General features: G+C 35.3%; 1 protein-coding gene across 5 annotated transcripts in view; it reads right to left on the bottom strand.

The window, feature by feature from the left end:
* The window catches only part of EFR3A (EFR3 homolog A), a 109,601-nt gene that overhangs the window by 66,344 nt on the left and 22,244 nt on the right, over window positions 1-21,013 (bottom strand). For 2 of the 5 annotated variants that reach the window (XM_002819435.6, XM_024251081.3), the window contains exons 2-4: window positions 6,524-6,600; window positions 2,235-2,362; window positions 468-618 (exon numbers count right to left, since the gene is read on the bottom strand). In XM_002819435.6, the coding sequence (XP_002819481.3) occupies window positions 468-618; window positions 2,235-2,362; window positions 6,524-6,600 (356 nt within the window). Of the gene's footprint in view, window positions 1-467; window positions 619-2,234; window positions 2,363-3,171; window positions 3,266-6,454; window positions 6,601-21,013 lie in introns of those variants that run through there. The other 3 variants (XM_054518827.2, XM_024251082.3, XM_024251083.3) reach the window with 3 other exon arrangements.

The following is a 21,013-nucleotide window of genomic DNA, read 5'->3' as shown; positions in this document are numbered from 1 at the left end:
AAACAGTTAAACACAGTTACTACATGACTCAGCAATTACACTACCAAGTATATACCCAAGAGAATGAAAAACATACATCCACACAAAAACCTGTACACAAATCTTCATAGCAGCATTATTCATACTAGCCATAAAAATGGAAACAACCTTAATTAATGAAAAGGCATGAAACTCAAAAGGAATGTAGGACACAAAGTTAGTGTTGCAATAAAAGACCAATAGAAAATAAAAATGACAAGTATGCATTTACAGGCAGATATTCTATTATGATTAGTTAATACCACAGATTTCACAAGAAACAGTAGAAAAAGTGAAAGGCAAAGTATTCTAATTATCTTAATTTGTGTTGACTGTTCAAGTGCCCTATTCAGGGAATTTGCCTTTACCAGGTAAAGTCATTCTAAGAAGTAATTAATTCTAGATATGCTAATTAAGCATAAATTTAGTAACAGAATAGTTTTACTCACAGAATTTGTTCCAAGAACTTGAAGTTTTGGTTCCCCCGATTCCAGCAGCTTTGCCACCATATGAAGAAAGCTTTCTACAAATGGTTTAATGCTTTGAGAATGGCAAGCCATGAGAAGTTGGTCCAGTGCCTCCATAGCAATCAAAACATACCTACATGTAGGACAAAAAGAACATCAAAGCATTTCTACCTCTCTTAACTCTCCTAAGTGCTTTCCATTGAAGAACTGAAATAAGTCTATTGAAATACACCGAAGAAAGAAATGCAAATTTAGTAACTCCTAAGTAAAATCTTAATTCTCACACAGCACTAATATCTTGTAGGTTATAAAATAATCCTTTTATCGAAGTATACAGAAAATATACACTGTATTCCTCCATTTTCTCCTTAACCATCTGAGCTTCTTTAACATTAACTTTGTGTGTATTTTTCTTTGTAAATATGGACATTTTCTATTTTCCAGACTTTTAACCATATTTACTTGTATCTGACCCAAAATAATTATTAAAGTAATGTGACAATTTCCAATATAATCTACTTATATGTCTAAATATGAGTAGATAAAACACTATCAGCAACATAATATTATTTTAAAAATCTCATAAATATTACTTTACAATTCATCAGATTTTACATCTTGTACTTAAAATTCAGACAGATACCAGAGGCTAGGAAGGGCATATAAGTGCAGTTGCGGGGGTGGGGTGTGGAGGGATGAAGAGACGTTGGTTAATGAATACAAACTTACAAAATTAGATAAAAGAAATAAGTTCTAAAGTTCAACAGCACAGTAGGGTGACTAAAGTTAGCAACAATGTGCTGTATATCTCAGAGTAGCTAGAAAAGGACTTAAAGTGTTCCCAACACACAGAAATAATAAATAAATTGAGGTGATGGATAGCCCAAATACCCTGACTTGATCTTTACATATTCTGTACATGTGACAAATACTCACAGGTACTCCATAATATGTAAAATATTATGTATCAATTTTTAAAGGGTAAATCTAAAACAAAATTAAAATTCAGTCTTTTTAATTTTCCTTCAACAATCAACCATAAAGCTATGTGTGCCATGACTTACTAAAATGTTCTAAGTGGTAACAACGCAAAGGTACAGAAAGCTAATATATCACTTGGAGAATAGAATACTCCAATGAACTTGGATCATAAAATGACAGAATGAAAAAGTATTTATAATCCAAATTGCAAAGTTATTATTGCGCGAGCACAGAGAATATAGTAGGATGGTAGACTTCTATTTATCAGTAAGAGTATAGCTAGCACAGTTCCAAATCAGCATGCTTGAATTTCCTGGGCCTTGATATCTAAGCCTAACATGGTTCTCTCTTATTACTCCTCCGAGAGGTAAAACTGAAGCTGTGTGAAAAAAAAATCATCTGGTTAACAGGATCTTTCTGTTTGTTTTCAATTTAGAGACTTGTTTTTAAATTACAGTATTGCACTGATAGACTAAGCGAGTCAATTTCTACTATTTCCCATTAGAAAAGTCTCAAAAATCAATAGACACAAGCTAAAGGTAACTCAGTCAACTAAGATAGTCTACTCACAAAACCTGACCACCAGGAAAGTAAAAAAAGCCACAGCATCTATCGGAGTATTATACATTTCTTTGTATAATATTACAATGTTTTATCCTCTATATATTATCTTTGTCTCACTAAATGGCAAAAAAATCTACAGAATGATTCAAAAGTCTAGAAAGAATTTTCCAAAGATACTATTTGAGCAGCCATTAGTTTCCTTACCCAGAACGATGTCTGACAACATCCCTGCTCAACCTTTCTGCCAGGTAAGAACCAATTCGATCCAGTTTCTCCGGAGCAGATACTGCATAAAATGTCAATTTCTCCATATCAGCTTTCACAAGGCCATCCTAAAAACAATAACAAGATAAATAGATTACCTATATTTTCATGCTTATTATATTTTTAAGTGTTGCCTGCTTTACAATTTCCCTTTTTGGACTGGGGATTAAACGATACTTATGTAGAACCCTTCTGTACATAACCTCCTTAGTGCTAATATTCACCATGATGGATACACAGAACTTTCAAAAAATTTTTTACAATGCCCCATTTATGCAAAGCACAAACAGCAAATTAGACTCTACCATCTTCCTTTATAGAGACATAGCTCAATTATCTGTAGTATATAGGGAATGGGATATAGATGTAAAAAGATTTCAAACAAAATTTGTTTCAGTTTAAAAATGTGAAATGTTATTAAGCCTGTTTTACTCATTTACTTTTACGATAGTAAACATATGGCTTTTTTAATGATTCAGAAGTCAGTGATATCATTATAAGTTTTTGCTGTAATTAATAAATGACAAAGTATTCAGAGCTGTAGAATCTATACTTATTCAACATATTTAAAAAGCAACAACAGGTTCCTGATATGGGATTATAAAACGGTCATTTGTCTCTGCCTTTTAAAAGATGATGTGCAACGGGTGCATAAATTCTCCCCAATTACCACATAAGTTTCTTGGCCGTATATAACCCAAGTAAGAGTTGCTTAGGAATATTGGAATAGGTGAGAAGGGAGAAAGGGAAACTATGTTAGACGGTGAATCTGCAACAAAAATTGTGTAGATGTGTGTTTTCACCTTCAACTGGTCCCTCAATGTTCTTTGGCTATTTTGCTGTTTCCCTAGTTGAGTCACCCCCTCATATTTTGTACCTACTCCGTTTTCCTCAAACTTGCTACTTTGGTGCCTCTCCCCTCTCTCAGACAGCAAATGAGCTCTTCTCTTTCCTGGAGAAGGTGGAAGCCATCTGATTAGTATTTACTGGCAAAACATCCCTGCTTTCTCAGTGCCTGCTAGGCCAGTAGATCTTAACTAGGGGTAACTGAGCCCCTCCAGGGCAATGTCTAAAGGCATTATGGGTTGTCATAGATGGGTGAAGGTTAGTACTGGGATCTAGTAGGTAGAGGCCAGGGATGTTTCTAAATATCTCACAATGCACAAAATAGCCCCCAAAAGTAAGTAATTATCTGGACCAAAATGTCAACTGAACCTAAGTTGAGAAACCCTGCCCTAGGCAAAGTGAAGCAATCTAGTTTTCCTGTCTAGGAGGAATTGGTTTGCCTCTGCTCTAGCTGTCTTCCACACACAGTTCCATGATCTGGCTCCATCAGTTAGCCTCTCTTATTCCTGGTTCTTTGACCTCTCTCTCTGTATCAGTTCCTCCACATCATCATTTAAATACAATTGTGTCTCTCCTATATTTTTAATCCCTTACTAATTTTATTGAGGAATAATCTACATATAAATAACTGCATTGACTTACAGTATATAATTGGAAATGTTACAGTTGTATACATCTGTGAAGACACTGCTGAAAATAAGATACAGGTGAGGATACCTCATCCAAAATGCTTGGGATGAGAAGTGTTTCAACTTTGGCTATTTTTTCAGATTTTGGCGTATTTGCAGATACTTAACTACTTAGATATCCCTAATCCAAAAATTCAAAATCCAAAATGCTCCAGTGAGCATTTCCTTGTATCATGTCAGTGCTCAAAAAGTTTTGGATTTCAGAGCATTTCAGATTTCAGGTTTTTGGATTAGGGATGTTCAACATGTACAGAACATTTTCATCATTTACGAAAGATTCCCCATGTCCTTTGCAGGCCATCTCTCCCTCTTCAGGCAACCACTGCTCTGCTTTTTATCACTATGAATCAGCATGCATCTGACATAAATAGAATCATACAGTTTACAAATCATATATTTTGCGCAAGACTTCTTTCACTCAACTCATCTCTTTGCCCAGGAACCCTTCTCCAGTTCACCTGGATAATTCCTACTCATCCTTCAGGTCTTAGCTTCTTCCAAAAATGTGTTGCACCCTCCCAACAGCCCCTGCTCCAAGTTTGGGTGAGATGTTCCAACTACATGTTCTTTTAGCTCACAGTACTTATCTCCACTATTGTATTTTATCAGATTATCTTTTCATTCATTGAACAAATATTGAGTGCCAACTATGTGCCAGGCACAATGACAGACATGAGGAAAGCAACAGTGAATAAAGAGCTGCATTAACTCATTTAGTCCTCATGAGAACCTTATGAGATTGGTACTGTCTATCACTTCCATTACATGATGAGAAAACAAGGGACTTGCCCAAGATCATCTGGCTACTAATTTTAAGAAACTGTTTATCTGTCCCCCTTACTAGATTTCTCTTTCAAGGCAGGGACTATGACATGTTTGCTTCTGCATTTGGGTACCTACTGTCTGACCCATTATGGACATATCACAAGATTTGTTTGTTTTAATAAATTAAAAATAAGAAATATGGCAAATTGAGTAATGTTTTCCATATATATTCAAGGTTCATGTAGATCTTTTCCTTTTTTAAAATCTTATTTTAAAGATTGCTATTTAAACAAATCTTATATAAATCCTTGGCAAAAATAAGGATCCTTTCTCTAATTTACCCGTGGTCATTTCAACGATCAAGTGTCCAAAGCTCCCTCACTGCCTACAAGTTAAAGTGACTAAAGTAGAGGCCTTGCTTGGCATTCACAATCCTCTAAAATCTGGCCTCCACCTTACCTTCAGTAACCATATGTCCCAGACTTCTCAGGAAAATAATTATTTGGATATTCAGTCTACTAACTGATAACATCTGAAATTTCAAATGAGAAATCATGGTCAACATGATTACCACCCTTACACTCTACAATTAGGTTATATAAACCTTCACTTGAAGTCTGATGGATAACTTGCTCTAGGCTTCAAATATGTCTTGCTTTCCCATGTCTTTTCTCTTTCCCCTTACTTGCAATAAAGAGACTAATCTTGTCTACCTCTCCAGATGGTATACATCCTTCAAAGCTCAGCAAATCTCATTTCCTCTGTGAATGCTTCCCAGAGGTTCCCAACCCACAGTGATACCTACCTGCTTTAGAGGTAAAAACTTTCCACCTGATTTACTTAGCATTTTACTTACTGATTTATGCATTGTAATTTCATATTTAGTAAGTTTCTGCTTTATGTCAGTTACTGGATGGAAAGGTCCTTCAAGGCAGTACCGTATCTTAGGGTTTTTAATATGCCACAAATTATCCAGGATATCTGGCAGCCAATAATATTTAATTGATTAACCTCCTCTACATAACTGAATGTTTAAACAGATTTGGTTAAAAATAAGATATATCAACATTAAATTAATGTTAAGATAACCAAAAGCTTTATACAGTTTGTTACATTTTAAAATAAAGCAAATTTTGGAAGTCAAAAGCCATGTAACTTTTTTTTTGTTCATATTCATTTAACATGAGACTACAGAAGTCTTACAAAGGTTGAGGCAATGTGAAACAAAATCACCCCAACCAGTTGCTTTGAAACCAGTAATCTTCACAAATAAAATAATTGTTATAAAAAAATTAAATAGTATTTAAGTAAAAAGAAAAACTCTGCCTGAAACAATCTTTCTTTACCTCTCAGTTCTCTTCTAAAAACTGTGTGGTCAATCCCTATTTATTCTTTGGATCTTAGCTTAGATTTTATTTCCTCTAGGCTTTCTTCTCCTCAACCCAAATTGGGTGTCACTCCTGTCTACTCCAGGAGCAGCCCATACTTCATTTGTCTAGTACAACATTTTTTTTTTTTTACAAGAAATTGTAATTACAAATTTACTTATATATGTGCATAATGAGAGCAGAAAACCTCTCTGTTCACAGTGGTATCGTGAGCACTTAGTTTAAATAATCTGGCACTGGTTCATAAACTAATGAACATAAATTAATGAGACAGTGTTACTTAGACACTATATAAACTATAAAAGAACATCAACTGTCCATTTTTCCAGATTTGTGCCTAATCTACTAAAAGGATCTGAAAACTAGACAAGCAAGCATGGGTCATTTAAGAGTAAAAAAAAGAAAAGTATTAAAAAAGTAGTATAAATGATGAGATGTAAGGGTAAAAGTAGAGAAATGAAATTAGGGAAACCTTAGGGAGGTCAGCGGGGGGCAGAATGGGTCAGCAAAGAGAAGGATCAGTAGATGTAGATCAAATTACTTTTGGATCTTCAGGGAATATGTTGTCCACCAGGCGTTTGTAGCGAGGACGCAAAGCGGAACAGCAGCAGCATACTCCTGTTTAAAAAAAAAAATCAAGAAATATAGATATTATTAATATTGTAAACTGGCCTGGAAATTCAAGTTTCTGAATATTAATGGGCTATATAAAATACAAAGTTCAAACTGTCACAAAGAAAGAAAATGTAATCAATGATTAAGAAAAGACAAAGTTAAATTTCTTATCCTTACTCCAAAGACACACAGCTTCTAAGAATTTTTATGTAACATGCATACACATCCTGCCAAATTCATCTGACAAAGTGAAAACATCGTCCGTGCCCCCTTTACCTCCTTTCTGATGTCATCTCCCCACAACTCCGGCATACCCCCACCCACCTGTTGCAATCCACTATACTACAGCCACAGTGGTCTCCCCGCTAATTCTAACCAGCTGGGCCCCCTCCTTTGGATCTTAGCTCTCACTGTTCCCTCTGCCTGGGGCATGCCCAAGTATCTACTAACAGCTATAATAACTCTGTCACCTTCTTCAATTCTTCATCTACTCCTCTCTGACCACCCTTACCCTGCTCTACCTTCTTTTTCCCATAGCACTTATCACCTAACACATTAAATAAACTTTCTATTGTGTTTACTGGTCCTCATCTGTGCCCCCTCACCAGGACAAACTCAGATGAAGGCAGGGATCATTGTTTTGCTCACTGATGAATCCCAAACAACTGAAATAATCTAAAAATACTTCAGATCAACATTAATACTGACACGGAAATAAATTAAAATCAAATATGTATTAAGCACACAAGCACTGAGCCAGGTCCTGTATTGCAATGATGAAAGAAGCTTATAACCTGAAAAGAAGATTAAGTGAGTACTTAGTGAACACTAATGCAAAGCCAAATATAGTAAATTCAAATTGTTAGCATGGCACAGACTAGCCATACGTCTACAAAACAAGTCCTAATGCTTTGAGTTTTCTGTAAGAATGGGAAATTTTGTTATTTTCAATAAGAAAGATTCTTAATAAGCTATTAAGTTTCACTTACATTAACACTTCTGATGTTATACACTATACACTGCTTTTAGTTTAAAAGAGCTTGAAATACAAATGTAACCTTGGAATGCAAACAATGTCCAGTTCCCACTTTTGGGAAGCTTAGGTTTACCAGGAGAGACAGATAAGCAAATGGTGAAGCTTCTAGTGGACAGCCATGGGTTAAAGAACATGGGCTTTGGAATAGACAGATCTGAAGTGAATCAGTCTCCCTCCGTCCAGCTGGGCTGGGTGGGTTACTTTGTCTTACTACACTCAAGTTTCCCCATCAGTAAAAATAGATGTAATAATGCCTTCTTCATAATAATGAGAATTAAATAAAATTGTATATAAAGCTCTTATTAAGCAAGCACTCAATAAAATGGTAGCTATTATTAGTAATGCAGTAAGAGGAGTATTACAATCAGGGTAAGCAGATGATGATCAAGGGCCCTTAAGATAGGATTCCCAATAGCATAAAAATCTTTGTTGTAAGCCCATAATTTAAAAATCACAATAAATTTTACATATGGTTCACAACCATAACTATATCAGTAGCAGGAGGGACAATTACCATTTTCTGAAGATGACGTGTACAGCACTGTACTAAGGATGTTACAACAGTATTCACTCACTCCTATCGCAACTCTCTGAGGGTTATGATCATCTCCATTGGATAAATGAGGACACCAGCTTAGAGAGGCCAGTTTTGTCCAGTAACACCCAGCTGGGGAGGATCTGAGGAACTGCAATTCCAACCCAGACCTGATGACTTCAAAGAGTAACCGCCACACTAAACTCAAGTACTAGCAAATTTCTAAATTACTTTAAATATTTTAGCTTTCCATAAATCATGACCAATGAACATAATTGCAGAAATGTGTGTGCAATGAGATGAGGGATGCATTGCCATATAGGGAAATAAATGATCACAGTGAGTTTCTCAGGAAGGCCCAACACAAAACAAAAACACCTTTTTGACCACTTACTAAAAATAAAAAACTACCCACTATAAAGAAGGCATATAGGTTAAAATTTTTCATTTACAATTTCAGGTTTTTATAAAATTATATCAAAGACAATGTAAGGTTGAAATAACAGCAATAATAATCACAAAAGAAATTACTATATAGACTTTTAAATAAATAAGAATATTCTACTTATAAATATCACAAGAACAAGTAAAATAAAATCATTGGACCTACTCAAGTATAGAAATGTAGGTGACTCCCTTGTTGAAATAAATTCATAAGGCTTTTCGAGTTCAGCTGCAGGTACCTGAACATAGTCCTTCATGTTGTATCAGACTATTTTCTAGTCGATCTTTCTGACTCTAGATCCTTTTACCTACTCTTCAGGAAATGCCTAGTTCACTTTACTTCTAATTAATTAGCAGAGGGCACAGAAGTACTGTAACTTACCTAACTTGTCATTGACATCAAATATAAAGCTATCAAGAACTTGATAATATCCATATCAAGTTCTGCTAGCAAAGCCAACTAGCTTAAATAAGATACTATTAAAGTACTTATATTGCTGGCTTAATAAAAGTAGGTTTTTCATACAGGTTAAATAAGAAAGCAAGCCTACATATACCCCCTTTCCTTAAAGCATTCCTTTAGTTCCTCCTCATCCTGGCTTCTGATCCCTTCCAACAAACTCACTTGGGTCCCAAAACTAATATATTTTTGACCTCTTCCCAACTTCCTCTTTCCCAAAAGAAAAAAAAAAAAAGAAGGGGCTGAGCATATCACAGAAAGTCTCCAACAACTGCCAAGCCTAAGCAATATAAATTCTTCCTTTAAATTTAATTCTATATTGCAGTTCTTTTCCCCAATTGCATGTCTAGTGCCTTTGCAGTGTTTGTCACCTAGGAAATATTCAATAAATACTATTATCAGTAAAAATAAATTAATTCCAGCACATAAAAGAGAAAACTGTCCACTATTCTCCTCCTACAGCATGTGGAATTCAGAACTCTGATTATGATATACTAGAAGAATATGAAATAGGAAGGCTCAAGTGGGATAACTTTGGGAAAATAGAATTCAGACACAGTGGATAAATTATAACCAAAAAAGTGCCAGGCTGAATATTATAGTAGTGTACACATAGGCTCAGGAGTAATCTATTCAATACAGCTCTCTGAGCCTTAGTCAGTGAACAGGAAAATCCTACTACCTACTTCTCACAGTTAAGGGCATTAAATTAATAATACATAAAAAGTACCTAGAGTGTAGAAGCCACATAAACACACTTAATAAGCTCTTTTTTATGAGTAAATTTTACATACTCCTGAAGTAACATTTCTTTAAAGACATCTGTGATATTGTGAAATATACATTTGGTCTTCCCATTTCCTAACAAATAGCTTCTGATAGCCTTAGGTTCTCCAAAGTGCCAAGTGTCACTGTGTACACTAATGAGTTGACTGATGGCTGGGGGCTCAAGGATAGCTTCTGCTGTGGGTTAGTCACAGTAAAGACCAAGGCATGACCAGAGGATGGGGACTTTCAGCCACAACCCCTAATCTCTAAGGATGTGGGAGGGGCTGATAGTTAAGTTGGTTACGGGTGGCCAATGACTTAATCAATCGCGCCTTTATAGTGAAGCCTCTATAAATAAAAACCCAAAAGGACTGGGTGTGGATGGGCTTCCAGGTGGCTGGACACATGCAAGTTCCCGGAGGGTGACTTACCTGGAGCAAATATATATGGAAACTTCTCACTCCTTCTCCCATACTTGGACCTATGCATCTTTTCCATCTGGCTGTTCATCTGTCTCCTTCCTAATAGCCTTCATAATAAACTGGTAAATGTAAGTAAAGTATTTCCCTAAGTTCTGTGAGCCACTCTAGCAAATTAGCTGAGCCCAAGGAGGGAGTGTGGGAATCCTGATTTATAGCTGGCAGAAGCACAGGTAAAACAACCTGGGGCTTCCAATTGGCATCTTGAGAGAGAGACAGAGAGACAGAGAGAGCGTGTGTGTGTGTGTATGTGAGTGTGTGTGTGTGCTGCGGGGGAAGGGGGCGGGGGAAGGCAGTCCTGTGGGACAGAGCCCTCAACCTGTGGGCTGTGACACTACCTCCAGGTAAATATTGCTAAGAACTGAATTACATTAGAGGACACCCAGCTGGGGAATTGCTGGCTCGGTGCTTGGGGAAAATCTCCCACACATTTGATCGTAGAAGCGTTCAGTGTTGTAATAGTATAGTAGAAGAACCAAGCAGTTTGTTTTATCTACTCAACACCGCGAGAAAATTTTTCTCCTTTGCTCCCCTAACATCATTCTCATATAGATTCAGCAATGCCTCTTAGTCCCTAAACAGTAGTGATGCCAATTGGCCTCTAGAAGAGGAAACATCCTCCTCCTTCAATAATGAGGTATTAAAGCTAATTTCCAATCCATCCTGTCTCAAAGAAGCATTCATAGAAGGACTTGAGCAGCTGCATAGAGAAACTCAAGGTGAAACTGATAGTGTGGATTAGGCACGCAGGCACTCAAAGGTACTAGGAGAATTCTGAATACTGGGAACCAATATTGTAAGTGGTTGGTTGAACAGTGAGTACTTCTGGTTTCTGATAACATTTGCTTTCCTATGCAACTCTATAAATTTGGGGACTTGGATCATTAAAAAAAAAAGACCCCTTTAAAAATAAGCAACTACCACTTTCAAGGGATTATATTATTCAATGATAATTTAACTGGAAATATTGATGTCTCCACCACTAACTGCCACCACGCCACTGGCTACTTGGTATAAAGCTATCCTCCAAAACAAAAATGCTAAGTTAGTAACACTGTCACTGGAGATGAAGAATGCTTAGATTGTATTAATATTATGGAAACTGACTGTATGGCTTTGAATTAAGTTTGTTTCATCATCTATAAAAGCATACAATAATAGTATCTATACCTTCTATGTAGCAATTCTCTCATTTAATTCTTACATGTAACATAATAGAAATTCACTGACATATGTATGGCTCAATAGATTTCATACTTTTAAATGACAGTGCCTATGATTACTGGATTTTGGTCCTTCATGCCTTCATTATATATTTCTATCATAGCATCTGTAACAATCTACTGCTCTTATTTATACATATGTGTCTGTCTTCACTACCAGAATATGAATCCCTCAAATGCAAAGCCCATATATCTTACTCATTGTTATGCATGTCAGGCATAAAGCAGACATTTATAAAAATGCTTTTTCCTAAATAAATAAGGAAACAAAATATAAAGTGAGTAAACTATCGCAAGGACAAAAAACCAAACACCGCATGTTCTCACTCATAAGTGGGAACTGAACAATGAGAACACATGGACACAGGAAGGGGAACATCACACACCGGGGACTGTTGTGGGGTGGGGGGAGGGGGGAGGGATAGCATTAGGAGATACACCTAATGCTAAATGATGAGTTAATGGGTACAGCACACCAGCATGGCACATGTATACATATGTAACTAACATGCACATTGTGCACATGTACCCTAAAACTTAAAGTATAATAATAATAAAATAAAAAAAATCTGCTCCTATACGCTATAAAAATCAATAAAGTACACTGTCCACCATAAAACACTAAATAAGTGCCAGAATGATATGATTTTTCCAACAAACAGATGACAATGTCAAATGAATCACTTTGAACAATTCATGCTTTATTTTTAGGTCTAGCAGAGGCCACCAGTAATCAAGGTGAAAAGAGACAGACTTTCTATTAGAAGATTTTAAAAATTAACCACTTCAAGAACTCTAGCTCTGTGGTATCCAAAACCCTTTAAAAGAGTCTGCCTCACATATATTCCCTCCAAGGTTAAAATTAAAAGTCAAGTTACTCATTCAGTTGATGTCAGAACAAGACATTTACTTCATACAATCAAAAATATTTAGCAATATTACAGTTCCACTCACACATATCCTTTCCAGGTACCAAAACAATTTACATATAATATGTGTGTATGTGTGTGTATATACACATATATGTAATATGCAGTAAAGCTAAATATGTCTGTGTACTGCATATTATCATACTTATCAGAAAAAAAATTAAATATTACTCAACAGAGCTACCCAAAGAGCAATACACACACACACACACACACACACGTATTATATATAATTCTGTATTTATATATATACACACATACACACATGTATTATCTATAAAGCCTGTAATATAGGTGTTATTTTAGCACACTATGCTACAAACGACAACTACAAGGACTTAAAAAGGTGACTACATACTTTAAAAGACAAAGGTTTAAAAATTAAGTTTTAAAACAAAATTTGGACATTTTAGGACAAAGGCTCTCCAATGTCAAATAGACTGCATGGTCGTAAGCACCACAGAGGTTCAGAGGAGACAGAAAACAACTTGCAGCTAAAGTGAAAAGAGGTTTTACCAAGGACATGGAACTTGAACTGGATACTGAGGAATCCCGTGAAGAACGAGTAAGACTGAACTACAGGAATAAACTAGAGACAGTGAAGGACAACTGTAATCAAATGGAACAACGCAAGCAACACTAGGCAGGATGGCACATGGGAAAAAAAAAATGCATATTCTAGTGTCCCAGAGCTTTGAAAGAAAAGTGGGAAAACATGAAAAGAGTTTGGTGACTAATTAGATATGGGGTCAAAAGAAAGGGAACAAAATAATCTTATCTTCAGAAAAGTGTTCCTTTTAAAAGAATTTTAATCCATTAGAGGAGTATTTTATTACATGATTCTTTCCACATATAATCGTATACCTTCTCTCCTTTCATTCTCAATTTCACTACTTGTTTTTAATTCCTAGGCACATAAACCTTATGGAAAAGAGGACAACAAAGCAATAAATAGAATTAAAGCTCCAATTCTGTTTTAAAAGATGGTCTTCTCCTTACATTGCAATACTTTGCTCTATAATAGGCATAACACAGACAAAACTCTTGTACACTTCTCCAAACAATTCTGGAAAACTGTAGAAAAAAAAAACAGCACCTTTTTTTCCTGAGGCAACCAACTGGTTTATACTTTATATCTGATTTTTTCCCACTATTACAATTTTTAATTTAAAAAGTTTTAATTTTAGACATTATCCTACTTATTAGTAATCATGTTGTAGACTTACACTTCAATTTAACTTTACTATATATTATCATATTTATTGGAAAAAAATTAAATATTACTCAGCAGAGTTACACAAAGACAAGAGCAATAAAATACAAAACAATCCTGGCTTTTGGAAAATATTATTCTGAGAGATTTCATTCGAAAAGCTTCTAGAATCATCATTTGAAAAAAAATTAACACAAATATTAAATCAGATAATATAATTCCCTTTTCATTTCATCCGATCCTGGCTTAGTTTGCAAAATAGGAAACAACCCAATGGATGAAAGAGAAACCAGAGCTGCAACCAGGAGAGAAAAGTACTCATACCTCTGTCCCACCACTGTACAACACTGCATGGTTCATCCCTATTTTCAAGACCATCTCCCTGGACCCTGCATGTCACTGACCATCTTCGATGTGCTCAGGGGGAAGAGTCTTGGCGAGAAGACTATACCGCCCCGGTGTCCCAATCTACAGAGGTAAGTAATCAAATGATGCAAAAATAAAAACTGAAACAGTATGTGATTCCCTTTTTTAACATATAAAAGATTGACTAATGTCTTCTACAATGTCAGTAGTACTCTTAGAACTAAAAAAAGAACATTTTCATTGTTGTAACTGTTTTTTTAAAAAGACGCAAACAGTGACTTTCTTCTTTAATGCAAACCATGGTACTATCACATTGAAATTTACTTTGCATAATTAATATGTTTTAGAGGAGTGTAGTAATTATGTAGTGGTCTAAGACAAATGTTAGGGATCATGATTAAGAGGGAGAAAAACAGAGGAAAGGCATAAGGCAAATCAGACTATCCACAATTTATAATGGAACTAAGAGTGAATTTATAATAGTACTAAGCACTAACATGTTCTAAGAGTCCTACTAAAATGCAGTCTAACAAAAGCACTTGTTGGCAAAAATAAAGTGTTTCCCTATATTTGTAGGGAAACAATTGGTAAAGTCATTATGGAGACAGTTTCCATTTATAGAGCGTATTTCAACCAATCAATCAATATCTTTGGAGCTTTCTATAGGAACTTACTTCCATGTCTCAGAGAAAATCTTGGTAAATACACAAAGTAACAAAGCTAGCCAACATGTATAGGAGTATTTTACCTTAAAAACTGAGATCTGTGTTTCTGCTAACAGCTTCCTTTAATACTAAGAAGACAAAAGAAACTGAACTTACAGCTTCCCTTTTATTAGCCTATTTATAAGCTAAATATTTCCTGTAAAGGACTTTTAACAACCTGAATAAATATTCATGGAACACCAAGGAACATTGTTAAATGTCTTTTTGAAAACTGCTTTTGTTATATCAATGCTTGAACATAAGCTAATGACCCAGGAACTGTCTGTCACTCATTTCTAAACCATTTTAAAAGAACAAATTATTTTGAGACAACTAAAACCTTCTATAGTTTAAAAATACTATTAAGGTAAATTAAAAATTCCACATACAAAACACAAAAATTCTCATAAAAAATAAAGACACCTCAAATTAGGGGGTCTCCAAAATGCTCACAATTAGAAATCAAAATACAGAAAGAACCAATAACATTAGTACAACAAAAAATGGGATTGTGGCAAGAATATGTGAAGGCAAGAACTCAACTTGCAAATCACTTATTTACATGGTTTCAAGCTTCAAATGAACTTATATGATTTGGCATTTTGAGAGTGGCTGGGGGGTGCTATTATTAATTATGCCAGGACCAGTGGCATAAACCTTGACCATCCCAGGCAAACCAGGAGCCAGGATAATCCTACTTATTCTCCTGCAGATTGGAACATGTCTAAAGGTATCAAATAGTCAAATTTTCAGCTACAGCTGCAAAATGAAGAAAAGCAGCAACAATCCAGTCAGGGCAGACAAAGATGAAGACAAAAAGACACATGGAAGACCAGTAAAACAAATGAAAAACCCTAAGATGTTAGCTGTTTTTTTTCATATATAATAACTATAACCATAACACTTACCATGTATCAAATAATGCAACAATTTTTATAGAAAGCTCATTTATTCAACATTTGTAATGAAAATGTTTTACAAAATGTCTACTACATATAAGGCATTGTGAAATTTGCAAATATTCATACAACTGGTTCCTGATATCAAGAAGTTTCATATATATCAAGATTGTAAGAAATCAACGTTACAGAAAACAAAATATATAGTTCCTTTACTAAAAACAAAGCTAGATGCAAACAAAATAATAACAACAGGAAATGACTGGATTTACCCTCAGTCTTTGGGTATAACTATATATACCTAATTATACTGATTGGTCTATCAAACGTTTAACATCAACACATCTCTAAGAAACAATTACCACAACTTCTAACTCCCTAACAAAATCAACATTCATAAAAATCTTCTCTTACTGTTTGTATTTATTCTTTAATCATACAAGGTTGCCTTGGAATAAATACAATCAAAGCCAACTATGTTTCCATAGTACAATGCTTCTCCAAGGGTGGCCTATGAGCCCTCTGAAGAAGAATCTCCTAGAGTACTTTTAAAAGTGAATACTCCCTGCCCCCAACCCAGGACTTTCTGACTCAATCCCTGGGATGGGATACCAGAATTCCTCTTTCTAAAAATAAGCCTCCCCTTCCCACCATGGCCCTCGCGCACACCCACGTTTATTCGGGAGCCATTGCTCTAGAGAACCACTCCCCTTGTATAATGACGCAGAGAATTTAGCATATGACTTTTTCTTATTGTGTACTTCAGGTATTCGGGAAACTGTCCTTATCTAAGTTATGCAATAGATAAGTTATAATATAGGCTGCACCTCGTAAGATCATCTTATATATTACAATAATTGAATCATAAATAGCACTATAAAGAACCAGGAGACCAAATGAGTGAGAAAAATAACGAATGCTATGACATTCAGAAGACTTCACAGGAGATGCTGATGTGATAAAGACCTATCACTGGCAACGGGGAGCTGGTATTTGTGGCTAAGACCACTAAAATTTCCCCATTATTTTCAAATGCTGCCACCAGACCTCACATTAGGGAGTAGATTTTCTAAGTAACTTGTATAAATGAATACTTGGCAGACTCATGTCAGAAATAAATCAGGACGAAATTTTCGGTCTTTAAAATCCTAAGCCAAGTATTTCAAGTATAGTAAAGGAAAAGTGAAATTATCATTATCAAATTTTCCACGTTTTTCTAAAACATGACCAGACCTTTGAAATTTCTCTTTTCTTACGATTGTGCTGATATGTTTCTCTGTATTTCATTCCACCGTGTTCTTAAAATTATCAGTCCTTGGGAATTATTTTACATGCAATGGCTAGAGAACAGGTTATACCTTTAGATAAACTATTCTATTCATCTGTTCCTATCTTCCCTAGAGAAGACTTCTGCTATAAGAGGAAAAGTGACTTATTTTACTTGTCAGTCTGGAAAAAGGAACCTAGTAGGCTCTAAAACATAAGCACCAAATCTATATCTGCACCATCTGCACAATGTCCATCCAGCACATGGTAAGAGCTCAATACCTGTTAAATGAATGAATAAACAAACTCTTAAGAGTTTCTCCTTCAGATCTGCAGTCTGCAATTCATTCTTCCTGCTTATATGCATACCTGGGTCTGGAAGCGTGTATCTTTACATGATCTCCATGGAGTTATAGGGCAGTTTGAATCAATGTGTCTTCCTTGCAAAAGGCTTGGTCAATGTGTTTGCTCTGCTAACTTGGGGTGTCCCTGAGATACATCATTGGAAAGTTTAGATTTGGAGGAAAAGTAATAGAAAGACTGCTAATGGACAAAGAACAAGATGTATTCTCCAACCCAGCTTTACTAGTAGTAAAACTGGTATTTTGACTTGCTTCAGACTGACTCTTATATTTCTGTATTTCAGTTGGTTCTAAACTCAGAAAGGGACAAAGGTGAAACTGCTACCCTCTGAAAACCAAAAAACAAATGTGCCTCAGAAATATACATAATTGGGAAAAACAATACCCAATCTCATGTATTCTTTTAACAAGCATTTAGTGAAGCCTACCATGCCCTAGGCACTAAACTAAATGTAGGGAATACAAATACAGGCCACAATCCCTGGCCTTTTAGTAGCTCGTAATCTGGTGGGAAAAGATAATCACATACAGAAAGAATTATCTCTGTGATAACAACTATCACAGGTTGCTATGAGATGATAGCTAATGGGATAACAAACCTTTCTGCAAGAAGTAATGACTAAATTAAGTCTTGAAGAAAAAGTAGAAATTAGGCAAAGAGGAGAGGATTGTTATTCCCAGGCAAAAGGAGCCACATCTATTAAGGCTCTTTAGAGGTTTAAACAATGTGGTTTTAATTTGAAAGTAAGCATAAAGTTCTGCAACATGAGAAAAATGCCTAGGCAAACTTGCAGGAAGCTGACTTGGAAACAACTGAGTATAGAAGGTAAAGAGGAGGAAATAGGAAAGTTTGGACAACTGTTTGGACAACTGGTTGGACGCTGGTGTCACTGACCAACAAGGAACACAAGAGGATACACTCTGGGGTAAAAGGAGGATATCAAGAAGAGAGAATGAATTCTGTTTTGCACACATTAAATTTGAGGTAAACTTGAAGGTGGGATATCCTGTAGCAGACAATTGATCTAAACTAGAAACAAATTTAAAAACCAAAAGCATTTAAGTGATAGCAAAAGCAAATCTGCCGAGATCACTAAAGGCAAATAGGAGACTTAGAGAATCCTGAGGACAGAAAACATTTAAGGGATGATCAGCACAATAAGAGCAGAAAGAGAAGACCTCTGAATAAATAGAAAGAAAATTATAAAAGGATCGTGTTAGCAAATGCAAAGAATAATTTTTCAAATACTGTACTTTTTACAAAGGTATCAATTATACAGATAAGATACATGGATTTTAAAAAACGCTCCAGTAATGAGGAAACATCAGAAAAAGAAATTAAGAACATTTTAAATGCAAGTAAAAAGGAAAACATGATTTTACAATAATGTAATTTAAAATTTCAAGATGGACTAAATATTGTGACCAAAATAAATCACAACAGTGGCAGTTTCAGAATACCCAGATTGAAAATCATTGTTCTATAGACCACATCTGACATGGAAAAAAGAGAAACTGATAACATAGTTTACAACAAGATTATAACTTATTATTTAGGTAATATGAAATTTCCTTTATGAGGATTTACTAATTTATTGCTACTTTAATCAGCTTTTGGCAAGATAAAAGTCTGCTATCTAAAATACAGAATTTAAGATTACATTTTATAATTTCTAGTAAATGTTGAAGGATAAAATAATTGATTAGAATAACAAAAGTTTGATGATAAATATCTGAAGAAAAAAACTGTATAATGTCTGCAGAAACCCCACCCTTCATTTAGCATTTAATGTTGAACATATGAGAAAAGCAGAGATTTCTTCTAACAGGATCAAGAATTGGGCAACTGTCTTATTCTTATAATACACACAGTAACAGAAGTTCCACATTTGAGGCATTCTTCCAGGAGAGACATTCAAAGAACATTTTAAGTATTTCATGACTAGTCAACCAATCAATTAGGTTTATAAGGTACTTAACTATACACGCAAAGTGCCAGGAATGCAACATGTATGTCTTCAAGAAGTTCCCAAACTAGAAAGACTAAAATTCAAAAAATTCTAGTTGTCAGATTTTCCATTGTCAGAAGACAATTTTAGGATTATAGCTGCAGAATTACTATCAATGCTTGCAAAATCATGATGAACAGGAAGTTCTAAAAGGATGGGAATTTGCAAGGCTTTCACAGTTCATCGCATCTATATCTGTTCTTTAACTTGTTTCCAGGTAGTTTCATAAGGGAAGGGCTCTTCTCATTCATCTTTTTATACTCTCACTTTTTAACTTTTTGGTTTTGTTTTTTTCTAAAATAATAAACGATAATTCAATTTCCAGTAAGTGAAGAGACAAAAGAAGTGTAAATTGTAAATGAATAAACTCAACGCCAAAAAATTAACTGATAGCTGGTAACTGATTGGCACACACGTTATGGTTCCTAAAAAAAGCTCTTGCTAAAAACCATTTCATTTTGTATATGAGTATATGTATGACCACCTTATAACCTTGTAATGCTATACCGATTTTGCTACCCATGTTCACTTCCGTGTCTAAAATCATATTAGCACCAAATAATCACCTAAAATAATAATATTTAACTTTTCATGCAGCAATTTTTTGATGTAGGGTGTGACAACACTTTAATGGTCAGAGTTCTCAAGTTTGGGGAACAGTAACCTAGAGGAAGACTTCTAGTCACTGTCACGAAGCTCTGCATTTAGTACTTTTGCTTAATAATCTGATAGCTTGGATACCAAGCAAATAGGCAATGTTGTCTGCCACACTACAAAAAAAGGCAGTGGCAAAGTAACATGTATGAAGAATAGGCCAGGCTTCTGCTCATGTTGTCCCTGTCTTCAGCTAACTTACCTCCCAGCCTCAGCCCAGCATTATTCTTCAAGTTGTCCTTAACCACAACCTAAAGCTAGGTAGGTGCTACTCTCTCTGCTACCACGACCATTACCATTTGGGTTAATAACTTATTGATGTATTTTTCTCAGAGGTCTATAAGCTCCTCAAGGGCAGAGCTGTGGTTTATTCATTTTTGAAAGACTCACAGGGTGAAATGTTACATTGAGAAGGAATCCAGAAATGACTGATAAGAAAGTCCACAGTTACGACGTACATCTTTCCCCTCCATAAAAGAAAAATGCAACCTTGGAAATGTGAAGTCCTCTCTAATATATTAGACTAAAATATTAATCATTTTGTAAGTTGCAATCAGTTATAGTCAAAATGCTATAATAATGAAAACTAACAGCATTTGACTTCCACACTAAAAGTACATAGAAGGTTTAAACTGATTATCATAAAAACTAGCTGGACACGGTGGCACACACTCATAGCCTCAGTTACTCCGGAGGCTAAGGAGGGAGGATCACCTGAGCCCAGGAGATTAAGGTTGCAGTGAGCTACAATCATGCCACTGCACTCCAGCCTGAGCAACAGAGCAAGATCCTTTCTCAAAAAAAAAACCCTCCGAATTTTTTTTTTAAAAAAAACAACTTACAGGTGTGTTTCTTGAGCAATAAAGTAAATAAATTTTGGCAGTCAGTAGACATATATCTTAAAATGTAATTTTTAGTATCTGGCACCCACATATGCCATTATAGGTCATTTTGCATCACTGTGCCACAATAAAGCTTTGACCACACGAAATAAGAAGATACAAATTTTTTTTATTTCTTCAATTTCATCATTTTTGATGTGGTTATTGTGTTTAAAATGTGCTATTTT

The sequence above is a fragment of the Pongo abelii genome, chromosome 7 (assembly GCF_028885655.2).
Source record: "Pongo abelii isolate AG06213 chromosome 7, NHGRI_mPonAbe1-v2.0_pri, whole genome shotgun sequence".
NCBI classification, from domain to species: domain Eukaryota; kingdom Metazoa; phylum Chordata; class Mammalia; order Primates; family Hominidae; genus Pongo; species Pongo abelii.
The sequence above is the reverse complement of the archived record's forward strand: the minus strand, read 5'-3'. Positions and strand labels throughout refer to the sequence as shown.